The 11,402-nt window shown below is 56.2% G+C and overlaps 2 protein-coding genes across 4 annotated transcripts; one reads left to right on the plus strand and one right to left on the minus strand.

The window, feature by feature from the left end:
* The first annotated feature begins 187 nt into the window (after positions 1-187).
* VSIG2 (V-set and immunoglobulin domain containing 2) lies at positions 188-5,461 on the plus strand. Of its 3 annotated transcripts, XM_037038204.1 has the most exons (7): positions 209-811; positions 1,246-1,409; positions 2,182-2,389; positions 3,136-3,294; positions 4,225-4,344; positions 4,460-4,604; positions 5,276-5,461. In XM_037038204.1, the coding sequence occupies exons 1-7, from the start codon at positions 409-411 to the stop codon at positions 5,406-5,408; spliced, it is 1,332 nt and encodes a 443-aa protein (XP_036894099.1). In that variant the 5' UTR covers positions 209-408; the 3' UTR covers positions 5,409-5,461. The 3 variants fall into 3 exon arrangements, with proteins under 3 accessions (XP_036894100.1, XP_036894101.1, XP_036894099.1); XM_037038205.1 differs by lacking the exon at positions 3,136-3,294 and having other exon boundaries at positions 188-811; XM_037038206.1 differs by lacking the exon at positions 4,460-4,604 and having other exon boundaries at positions 200-811; positions 5,276-5,450.
* A 264-nt stretch (positions 5,462-5,725) lies between these two features.
* Positions 5,726-10,882, minus strand: NRGN (neurogranin). Its single transcript, XM_037038269.1, has 4 exons — positions 10,728-10,882; positions 7,169-7,395; positions 6,946-6,963; positions 5,726-6,538 (listed from the first exon to the last, which is right to left on the minus strand). The coding sequence occupies exons 1-2, from the start codon at positions 10,740-10,742 to the stop codon at positions 7,174-7,176; spliced, it is 237 nt and encodes a 78-aa protein (XP_036894164.1). The 5' UTR covers positions 10,743-10,882; the 3' UTR covers positions 5,726-6,538; positions 6,946-6,963; positions 7,169-7,173.
* Positions 10,883-11,402: the final 520 nt, after the last annotated feature.

Raw genomic sequence — 11,402 nt, forward strand, 5'->3', positions numbered from 1 at the left:
GCTGGCAGGTGACCTGGGAGAGGCTCAAAGAGCTGGAGGCTGGAAAACCGAGCAGCTCCGAGTAGCCAGGGAATGAAATCGGTGCGCTTTCTGCCGCAGCCTGGGCGTTCAGAGCTCGTGTGCGGGCTTGATCTCTGCTTCCCCTTCAGGGGCGGAGAAGAGGATCCTGACCCGGGTTCCCCTCTTCCAGACAAACGCACCTCCTTCAAGTCTCGGCCTTTCAACCCGGAGAAAGCAGTGACTACGGGAGTGGGGAGGCGGCTGTAGTTTCCATGGAGACTCTTACCACAGCCGGCTGTGATAAAAGTGCTAGAGACGGGATCTCAGGGAGAACGGGAGGGGCTTGGAAGGAACCAGAATCTCTGAAGGGGTCAGAAAGGGTCTTCAGTGTTAGGACCCAACGTGGTGATGTCATTTGCCAGTTCACAGGTTGTCAGACCGCGGACCTCTGCCTCCAGGGCTCTCTGGCTGGAGTTCCGACCCCTTCCCTTCAAGTGCCCAGTTCCAGCCCCGTCCTTTCCCCAGGGCCATACAGCTTCAGAAATCTCGGGCAGGATTAGGGCTAAAATGGTTCCAGAACTGGGCCCGGAGAAGGGAGAGGCGTTGTCTTACTGGAGGGCACGGGCCTCTCCCCTTGTTTGCTCTTCGATAGCCAGTTTCAACCCCTGCCCAGCCCCAGGAGGCTGCCCTGTGGGCGCCGCCGCCCCTTCCTGGACCCGGACACCAGACCCAAGACGTGAGGACCCGGCCATGGCCCGGCTCCTGGGCCCTGTGCTGTGCGGGGCGCTGCTGGGCTTGGTCTGCCTGACTGGTGAGGAGGGGGCCGGGGCCGGGGCCGGGGCCGCGGTGGGGGCTGCGCCAGGCGGGGGAGGGAACGCCCTAGGCTGGTAGCGCCAGGACCCAGCGCTTAAGCCTGCGGGCGCGCTGGGCCTCTCCAGAAGGGCTGGCCCAGCGCAGAACCCTTCTTTTCTTCTCCCTGACAAACGCACCCTCATACCTGACCAGTCTCTTCCTTTTACCCACGAAACTGGGTCCACAGGTGTGCTCCTCCCTCCCGGAACTTCAGGTTTTGGAGAAGGGAGGGGTGTGGGGGAGCTCTTAGCCTCTTTGCTAAGTTAAGACGCGTCGTCTTTGGAAGACTGGTGGGCCGGGCTCCACACCGTCGGGACTTTGGAGCCCGCCCCCGCCCCCTCTCCTCTCGGCCCCTGCCGGGCTGCCCGAGCACCCCTTCCTGTGCGCCCCCAGCCCCGGGCCCGGCGGTGGAGGTGCATGTGCCCGCAGAGCCCTTGAGCGCGCCTGCGGGCAAGACCGCGGAGCTGACCTGCAGCTACAGCACGTCGGTGACAGACAGCTTCGCCCTGGAGTGGAGCTTTGTACAGCCTGGGAAGCCCATCTCTGCGTCCCTTCCCGTGAGCGAGAACGGGGGGGCCTCTGGCCTGTGGCCGGTAGACTCAGAGAGGCAGGAATGAGGGCAGGGAAGTCAGCATGCTTGGGTGGAAAAATAAGGGGACTCGCCCTGGCTGGTGTGGTTCAGTCGGTTAGAGCATGGTCCCCAGCCCCGGAAGGTCGCCCGTTGGATTCCGGTCAGGGCACATACCAAGGTCCCAGGTTCCGACCTGGGTCAGGGTGTGTACAGGAGCCAGTCCATCAGTGTTTCTCTCTCTCTCCGTCCCTCCCTCTCTCCCTCCCTCTCCCCCTCCCTAACTCTCTCTCCCCTTCCCCTCTCTCTAAAAATCAGTGAGCATGTCCTCAGATGAGAATTTAAACAAACAAAGTGGACTCTTTCTAGACCTTCCGAGGACCGCGACTGTGTAACCCCAGCTCACACATGGGGCAGGGCTCCCGCATGCAGCCCCCCTGTTGGGGCCGTCCCAGCTTCAGCAAATGAACACTACTGAGTGACGCTCAGCTGTGGTGATTGAAAATACAATAGAATGCTGCTCCTTCCAGAAATATCTGTGTTTCCCCCCAAACTGAGAGCCATACACAGCTGAAAGCAACGGATATGCAGTTCATTTAGCACTTGGGAAGGTCTGGCATTGGGGGAGATAGAACTTCATGGTTCTAGCTGCAGAGTATCAGCTTCTCAGACTGGTGTCAGGGAGGGGCCTTTTGAGAAAGGACTATAGAGCTGGTGCCAGGCAGGAGAGGCACGTAGGCGAGTCTTCTGCTTCTCCCTAGATCCTATACTTCACCAATGGACATCTGTATCCAACCGGTTCTAAGGCAAAGCGGGCCAGCCTGCTTCAGAACCCCCCCACAGGAGGAGTGGCCACCCTGAAACTGACTGATGTGCACCCCTCGGATACTGGAACCTACCTCTGCCAAGTTAATAACCCTCCAGATTTCTACACCAACGGGATGGGGCTGATCAACCTCACTGTGCTGGGTAAGGCAGGCTGGGGGCCCATGTACCCTGGATTCCAGCCCAAGCACACAGCGGCACTGGGGGGGCCTCAAGGGAAAGTACCTCCTCCCTGAAGCCTTCTAACCCAGCCAGCTGGTCATATACCTGCTCTGCCCTCCACAGAGCACCTCTCCCAAGGTCCCTAGAAACAAAGGTCCCACAGATAGGGCCTGAGTCACGAGCCCGCCACAGCTCCATCTTTGGGAAAACCTCTATCTCAGATTCCATCCCTCCCCAAGCCAGTGGCAGAGAAGGAGGATGATTGTTCAAGGGACAAGGGCCCCTGCCACACTAAGCACGAATTTTGTGTTCAGAGCTTCCATCTCAGCCCAAACTAGAGCCTGCCTGGGGAGGAGCAGACAGAAGAAGAAACTACTAAAGAGGCTGGAGATGTTTGGAGGGAAAGAAAAGACTTAGGAGCTGGTGAATGGCAGCTGTCCTCAGAAATCCGACGGGCTGCCCTGTGGGGGATGGAGTTTTCACTTCTTCTGTGGACCCAGAGGGCAGGAATTTGGGCCAGTGGGTGGATATTACATGAACACAGATTGGGCTCAATATGAGAATCTTGTTCTAACGGTCAGAATCTCCAGTGGTGCACACCATGTCCTGGAGATGCAGTGGAATGTGGACGAAAGTGGACCATTGTTTGGTGGGGGTATTGACTCAGGAAATCTAGCACTTAATGGGGGAGGGGTTACAAGATCCTAAGGTTCTGTGGTTTTTTGCAGTACCCCCCAGCAGCCCCTCCTGCAGTCAGACGGGTCAGATCTCCGTGGGGGGGTCTGCTGTACTGAGGTGCAGCTCTTCTGAAGGAGCCCCCAGGCCAGTGTACAACTGGGTCCACCTCGGATCTTCTCCTGCACCTTCTCCTGGCAGCATGGTGCAAGGTGAGAGCCAGGACATCAGGGAAGGGGGTCTCAGGACCTGGGCCAATCAGGTTTCTGAACTTGACACACCTGTGCCTGTGGGTAGGAGACAAATGCTAGACCTTCTCCCTGTGTCTTCCTTGGTTTCTGTGTTGGTCCCTCCTGCCTGTCTCCCTGCATGGTCCGTGACTGCACAACCCTGGAAGCATCTCTCAAGTTAAATGCACTCCCATTGTCCTGGGTGAGAGTGGAAGGGAGGGGCATTCTGTGATTCCCATTTGTCTGTTTTGGAGGGGTTTCTTTTAGATTGCTTAAGGGTCATGAATCATTTCCAAACTTCCTAGAAGGGGAACTGAGGCAGAGTAGCATGGGCTGTCTTGGATCACTTAGCTATTTCTCTGGAGGAACCATATACCTGGCTGAGAGCCTTGGCTTTGCTGGCCCCAGTCTCCGTCTCTCTTCCCAGCCCCAGCCAGGCCTTTATCAATCCAGAGAGCCCCCAGGTCACCTCCTGGCCTGTGCTCTGCCTTCCAAAGGGAAGATAAGCAGCTTAGAAAAGCACTTGGTCAGCTTATAGCTATCCCAGAGGATACAGTTTCTAGCAATGAAGGCCTTTCCCTCCAACCAGGAATCTGACATCAGCCTGGGAGCCCCTTACCCCAATTTCCACGGCCAGTTTCCCAACCCTTCATGTATGTGCAGCCTCCCCCTCCCCTGCAAAGGCAGCTGTGTGGGGTGGAAAGAGCAGAGATTCGCAATCACTTTGGCACTTCCTCTCTGGGGCACCCCAGACAATTACTTTCTTCCTCCAAGCCAGTGTTCCCACCAATAAAACAAGGTCAGTCCCTTCCTGACAGGATGGTTATGGCGATGAAAGGCACCATGCTTTCATTGTAGCAGGCACTCGCCGTGGGTGGAATGAGTGCAGGAGCCTTCCTCTCTACCCTCCAGATGAGGTGACCGGCCAGCTCATTCTCAGCAACCTCTCCCTGGCCTCCTCAGGCACCTACCGCTGTGTGGCCACCAACCAGATGGGCAGCGCAGCCTGTGAACTGAGGTTCTCTGTGACTGGTAGGGATGCGGGGCCCTGGCCGGGCTGGCAGGCCTGGATGGCGCAGGCTGCATGGAATTGTCTGAGGAGGGGCCCAGGAGGGTCTGCGGCTCTGAGGACTCTATGTATCTTTAGACCCTTCCCAAGGCCGCGTGGCTGGGGCTGTGATTGGGGTGCTCCTGGGCGTGCTGCTCCTGTCCATTGCTGTGTTCTGCCTAATACGATTCCAGAAAGAGAGGAGGAAGAGGCCTAAGGAGACATATGGGGGTAGTGACCTCCGGTGAGCTGAAGGGTGAGGGGGTAGTGCAGAGAGGGAGGAAGGGGCTTGGATGATGTCAGCCTTCAAAGTCTGACACCTTTGGGGTGTTTGAAGGTAAGGGGTGCCGCTCAGCCCTGGGATTTGGCGGCCGGGGTGGGGGTGCAGCCCATGTACTGAGTGTGTGAGCAAAGTGTATAGGTGGCAGGGTTGGCTCATAAGCTACCATCACCCTCCTTATGTTTAAAAGAAATGTTATCTCTCAGTTTTAAAGATCTTTGCACATATATCAACAGGATGTGGATGACAGGAGTGAGATTTGCCCTGACCACTCAGCTGAGTGTGATTCTGTGTGGGGTAGCATGGAGAGGAGAGATAAAAGCTGCCTGTCACCCACCCTGCTGTCAACGGTGGGGCCCAAAATGGGGACCAGAGCAGTATTTCTCCAAGTGTGGCCTTCCCGTTTACCTGGACAGAAATTACCAGCAGCTGGTTAACATTCAGATTCTGGTCACTTCCTAACCTTCTGGAAGTGGAAGCTGTGGTGTGTGTGTGTGTGTGTTGGGGGATGGTAGGTCCTAGAATCTTCATTTCATCCAGTTCCACAGGTAGGGTAGAGTGAATGTGAAAGTCCCTGGTTTGGGAGAGGGAGGGGCGCCTCCAGTCTTCACTAAGAACGTGTTTATATCCATCAGAGAGGATGCCATCGCTCCGGGGATTTCTGAACAAACTCCCGCGAGGGCAGATTCTAACAGTGGGCTCCTGGAGAAGCCCCTCTCTGCCAGCACTATGAAGACCACTAAGTCCAAGCTCCCCATGGCTGTCTGATTGCCCTCCCCTTTGCTGAGTGGGAATACCTACATTAAAGCCTCTGGGTACCATGCTGTCTCCCTCTTCTTCATGCTGATACAGCAATCCCCCCCCCCCCGCCCCGTCGCCCACCGGCTCAAGGAATGGGCCTCAAGTCCCAGATGTGATGCTGTAGGCGGGAAGTTTGGTTGGCTCCAAAGAGTACGCTTTAACCGAGGTCCCTCGCCCCTTCCTTCCTCCCACCTGCAATTTTTGCTTTGGTCGAAGGAGACTTGTGCAAGTTTTGAGCAGTGGCCCTGTGCACTCAAGCACCCTCCCCTCTGGCACCCTTGGAATACTTGGACATTCCTGTTTATTGTTCACATTCCAACCCAGCACCGTCACATGCACACACACACACAGATAACCTTCTGGCCACAGCCCCGGGAGCCCGTTGGGGGCGGAGCCAGCAGGGCAGGGGCGGGGCCACAACAGATCCCTCCCACCAAGCCACCCCAGTGCTCGGGCACCCATAAAAGCAAGAGAGCTGGCGAGAGGGTGGCTGTCGGGGTGCACAGAGTGAGGGGAGGACCGATTTACAGGCAGGCTTGGGGTAGGGTGTGAAAGAGGGACTTCCCTTCCCATCAGAGCCAGGGGTATCCGACACCATAAAAACTCTCTTCCCCTCCTGTCTCGCCCCAGACCCAAAGTGCTGGAGCTGAGTGGGTGACGGGGAGAACCACATGGAGACGAAAGACGTCCCCTTTAGCTGCGAACTGAACAGAAGGACTTTTTTTAAAAGTTGGTGTCCTGGGACAACGCAGAGGGTGGGGCGCCCTCTACGGTGCGCCTAGGGGAGCGCATGGAGGCTGCGGAGGCAAAGCTGCATGCTGCTGCGGGGAGACGGGGGCGAGAAGCAAAGACAACTGGGGAGTGCGAGGTCGGGGCTGGGGTGGGGAATAAGGGCGAACAGGGCCGTTCTAGAATGGAGAACCAAATGGAAGAGCACAGATTGAGCGACTTCTGGACGGAGCCTGCCTGGGGCAGGGTCTCTGGGGACAGAGGGAGGCTCCTGAAGCGGGCAGAGTGGTGGGAAGGAGCAGGTCACAAACACTGCAGGGAAGTCTCGTCACTGCGAAGGGGACACGGCATCCATCTCTCTTCGGGAACTGCGGACAGAGAAGGTCTGAGCACCTGCCCCCTCCGGCACTTCCCTCCCCTCCCCACACCCTTCCTAGACGTGGACACCAGGGCAGGAGCACCAGGCGGCCCCAGACAGCCTGGACCCCACCCCCCCACCCCGAGCCACTGAGCTGAACTGAGCCGTGACCGGTAGGTGTGTATGTGTGTGACCCAGGGTGCTATAGCCCCGGTCATGTTCATGTAGCCAAATGGGGTGACTGCATCTGGGTCGGCCCAGGGGTGTCCCCCTCGTAGCAGCCTCGGGCGTCTTGATGTATCAGAAACCTTGCAGTCGCAGGGTGCATTTTCCCCGGAAAAGGGTGAGGACTGGGTCCTTTCCTTCATGCCACTCAGGGTACCCAACCCGCCACCTCGAGGTCATGTCATTCATTACCTTAGAAAATGCTCAGTTCTTCAGTCCGGGGGGAGAGGGACGGCAGGGAGGGTGGAGAGAGAAGGAGGTGAGCTCTCGGATCCGCGGTGCTCCCCCCACTTCCCGTCTCGGATTTCCAACCCCCCTCTCCTCCCCCAGCCCACCTTCTTCTGCCTTCCGTGCTCCTTTGGAGGAGGAGCGGGCACTCTAGGCCGGTCACAGGGCTGGGAAAGGACCCGCTCACCTGGCTTAGTCTCCGCTGGGGCCGCTGCCCGAGCTTCCTCGGGTGCCCCCAGCTCCTCCAGGCCCTCCATGGCCTGGGCCCTTCCGGCCGCTCTCTCTGCTCTTGATCTTCTTCCGAGCCATGTGGCCCCTGAAACTCGCCTGGATTTTGGCAGCGGCAGCGTTGGCGCCGGGATCGTCCAGGGGGATGTCTAGAATGTCCTCATCCGGCTTGGAGCAGGCGCTCTCCTGGGGGTGGGGTAGGGGGTACTTGTGCGGTGACTGGGCTGACTGGAGAGACTCAGAGAGGGTTGGGTAGGAGTAGAGCCTCGGGGGTTGACAAAGGCAGGAGTGGGAAGTGCAGAGAAAGTGGGGAGATGGGCTAAAGCCGGTTGGTGCCATGGTTGTGTGTGTGTGTGTGTGTGTGTCCCTCCTGGGCAGTAGCAAGGAAAAAGGAAGGTTCAGGTTCATGGGATCCAAGACAGCCAGATAACCCTGAGAGAGCCCCGGGCCCAGCGCCATCATTAGAGCTGTAGAGGGCAGGCGCTGGAAGAGCAAAGTGAACTAGGGCAGGCACTCCTGGAGGTGGCTGCCTCTCCCCCATCCTCCGAGGCGCCTACAGCTCCAAAGGGCCCCTTCTGACGGCAGGACAATAATGTCTACCTCTGTGGGTTGTGGGGAAGAACAAACAACACAACGCGCATCACGTTTCTGGCCCAACATAGTTGTTCGATTATCGGCAGGTTCGCTTTTAAAAAATGAGTTGATGCGAAATAGTGCTTTCTGTAGGCCAAATGCAGTCATTAAAAAAAACCCCACAATTTTATATGGTTCAACAGAAAAATAATCAGACCCACCCCCATGCCCCAAGTTTCTGTCTTTCCCACGGCCTGCCCCAGCTGGGGTAAGAAAGGGAACTGACGGGCAGGCCTGACTTCAGACACAAGGCTCTGGCAGCCAGAGGGCCTCACCCCTGAGCCCAGGTGTTTTCACAGCGTTAATGGGGGCTGGGGTGCAGATGGCTACTATGCAGTCAGAAGGGCGTTTCTCTTTCGGTCTGACCCTCTGGCTTCTAGGAATACGCGCTCATTTGGGGGGCCTGAGTACTCCTACGGCTTTCACTGGGTGTGAGATGGTCCAGGTCATTCAGCTCTCTTCATTTCCCCATCCAGTTCACAGAAGTGGGATGGGTATCAGAGTGGCTTCAGTGGTCACCACCAGGTTCTGCCGCAGGAGCACAAATGTAAACCCCAGAGGTCTAAGCACACGTTTACACACACCTTCCCCACCATGTTTCCGAAGGCTGTCTTCATTTCCTAGGTTTCAAAGTTCTTCAGTGTGTGCCTATAACTGAGTTAAAAGGAGTTATCGAGAGGCCGGCGGGGTCAGAGAGGGCCTGCCATACTTTTTATCTTTCCCTGGTCTGGTGTTCTCTCCCCGGCATCTTATTCCTCAGCAAAGTAAAGCTTTTCAGGTCTTTGATTCTCAGAGCCCGAGCCTTTCTTGGGATATTCCCAGGGAGCTGTGAAGCTTCTCCTAGAAGAGGACAATGACCAAAGAAACCAGTCCCAGCCCACCTCTCCTCAGCTGGCAGTGACGGGGGGTCCAGCTGAGGGAGGGGTTTCTTCTCCCAGCAGCTCTAGGACTGTCCCGCTGTCCCCTCCCATCCCAGCTAGAACAACTGGGACGGTTGTGTGTTTGCTTCTTCAGCGCTGTTTGGTGGGCAGCCTCATTCCAAACACGCCCAGCCATCACTCAGTCTGGCTTTCTGGGCACTCAAGAGCATGATCATGGCAGACAGGGGCCTACAGGTAGGGACCCCAAATTCTACCCTAATTACTCCCGCAAGGACCACCTGAGACAAATTATATTCCCTTCCTGGCCTCTTGTCGCTTCTTGGGTTCTTTGCTCTCTCACCTCTTTCCACTCACCATGCCACCTGCTCACCCGCTTTCCCTCCCCCATAATTCTTATCACCTCAACGATATTGCCTACCCTCCCCCTCTCATTAGCAGAACCTTCCATCCATGTATTTTCTCTACTTTATAAAATACTGCTAGGGGTAAGGAGCTCTTCTTCAGGGGAACCCCAAAACCTCCATTAAGAGCCCCTTCCTCCTTCTACAACCAAAAATTGCTTCCCAGAGAAGAACAAGCAGAGGAAAAGACTGGAATGAGGTAACGCTATTAAAGCTTTTCCAGGGAGTGGGTCTGCGGATGATTGACATGTTTCTTTTTTAGGCTTAGCTTTAGTTTTTACATTTTCTATGATGAGCCTATTACCTTCGTAATGAGGAAACATAGTAAATATTGAAAGGGGAGGCAAAGTATTTGAATCAGACAAGAAGGCTATGTCTAAATCCTGCCTGCACACTCAGAAGCTGTGCCTCCTCAAACAAATCATTTCATCTGTCTGCACCTCAGTTTGCACATCTGTAAAATGGCGAAAGTAGGATCTGCCTCACAGGGCTATGGTGATGATTAAGCACAAAGAGTTAGGTCCATGGTAGCCCTCACAAACTGACAAGTGTTATGGATATTAATCTGAGCTAAAATCATCAAAGCAACCACAATGTCTTGGTCCCTAAGTTCTTTCTGCCTCTTGGTACCCAGTAATGAGGAAGTCTCCTCTCCTATAATCTAAGCCATTCTTTCCTCCCAAACCTCACTTTCTTGTTTTCTTTTTTAAGGGTGGGGAGCCAGCAATGTCATACCCTCCGGTAGCATCAGCCGGGCCGACTGAAAGGCTGAGAATGCAGGGTTTTCGCAGCAGTCTTTCTCCACATGTAGGGGCTACAAATCAATCATTACAACATTGTGAAAAAATGAATTTTATGTATGTATGAGCACTGTACTCCTCTAACGAGCCAGACGCTTTCATACCGGAGTCTTCTTAACAGCAACCTAGTTTGATGTCAGGCACTTGCGCATCCAGGTCTCCGGGGGCGCTGACAAATTACAGACACTTCCTTCCCTCGCCAGCAGGGCTCTCTTGTGGTCACCCAGTCCGCTCTGGGGCTAGAAGGCGTTGGGGGCCGGGCCAACCCCTCCCCAGAATCACACCGACTAGACTATTTGCTGTCTATCATCACTACTAAGCTAACCAATATAAACAGACCATCCTACCCTGCGCCAAACAGGGCTCCAGGGTCGCGCTGACCGATGGCGACTGGCCTCGGCAGCGGGATGGGGAATGGGGCAGGGGCTGAAAGCCAGGTGAAAGGAGTTGGAAGGGAGTCGCTGCATGATCACTAGGCGATGGTTTCCAGCGTCTCTCTAGGGGTAAGTTTCTCCTTTCCTCTAACCTGCAGCTTCCCTGTTGCAAAGCCCTGCCTAGTTCCCAGTCCAACCCAGACCGCCCGGAGGAGGGGCGCCGACGCCCCCGCAAATGGGGAGCATTTTCCCAGGGCTTCCAAGTCAGGCCGGGTGCCTTCCACCACCCACCACCACGTCTCAGCAGGCACACCTATTGCTCCTGGGTCTTTGCACCGACTTCCCTCTCTCCCTCACCTTCCAAGGGGCTCTGAAGAGCCCTTGCCCCAGTCCGAGCAAGGTGCCTGTCCCCCAGGCCCTCTAACTTACGGTGCAGCAGTCCATACTGGTGTTGGGGGTCCTCTGCTGGGCGGAGCTGGTGCAGGGCGGGGGTGGGTCCGTGTGGTGCGGGGTGGAGAGTGGGGGGCCGAGCAGTGCGCTCCGACCTGCTCCGAACCCTTAGCAGTGCTCTCCGGCAGCTCTCCCGCGCTCTGCTCCGCTTGCAAATGTAACCTGAGCCCTGCAGTCTAGAAGCCAATCAGGAGCCTCTTCGGACATGGTGGGCGGAGAAACTGAGGGATGACCACGCCCCTCCGGCTCCAGCTCCCTCCCGAACCTTTCCTCCTACACATTTCCATCCACCCCTCCCACACAGACATCCTCCCAAACCCAACCCCTTGTTGCTGAGGCGGCAGACTGCCAGGCAGATGGAGGCCCTGACATCCCGGGCACAAACACACATCTGGGCACAATACCTTCCCACTCATGCATAGAAAACCGCACACCCTTCGCCACCTCCCCCCACTTCCACAACCTAGCCAGAGTCCCAAATAGGGCTCCCTCTAGCTTCTCTCCACCCTCAGTCCTCACAGAAAAGCCCCAGAGACACCCGATTAAAAACTCTCATCAACACTCCACTCAGAATAAAGAATGTTGTCGGTACACAATCGGGTAGTGGGCACATAAAACACAAATGCTCACAAGCCCACGTGTCCGTATATGATT

This window comes from Sturnira hondurensis, unplaced genomic scaffold (genome assembly GCF_014824575.4).
Source record: "Sturnira hondurensis isolate 20B ecotype Veracruz unplaced genomic scaffold, ASM1482457v3 Scaffold0024152, whole genome shotgun sequence".
In the NCBI taxonomy this organism is placed as follows: domain Eukaryota; kingdom Metazoa; phylum Chordata; class Mammalia; order Chiroptera; family Phyllostomidae; genus Sturnira; species Sturnira hondurensis.

What these genes read in the sequence shown, in the direction of transcription:
- VSIG2 (XM_037038204.1), top strand. Translation starts at nt 409, where the DNA reads ATGTCATTTGCCAGTTCACAGGTTGTCAGACCGCGGACCTCTGCCTCC. An exon ending in CCATCTCTGCGTCCCTTCCC is followed by an intron (nt 1,410 to 2,181) that starts GTGAGCGAGAAC and finishes GCTTCTCCCTAG; the next exon opens with ATCCTATACTTCACCAATGG. An exon ending in GATCAACCTCACTGTGCTGG is followed by an intron (nt 2,390 to 3,135) that starts GTAAGGCAGGCT and finishes GGTTTTTTGCAG; the next exon opens with TACCCCCCAGCAGCCCCTCC.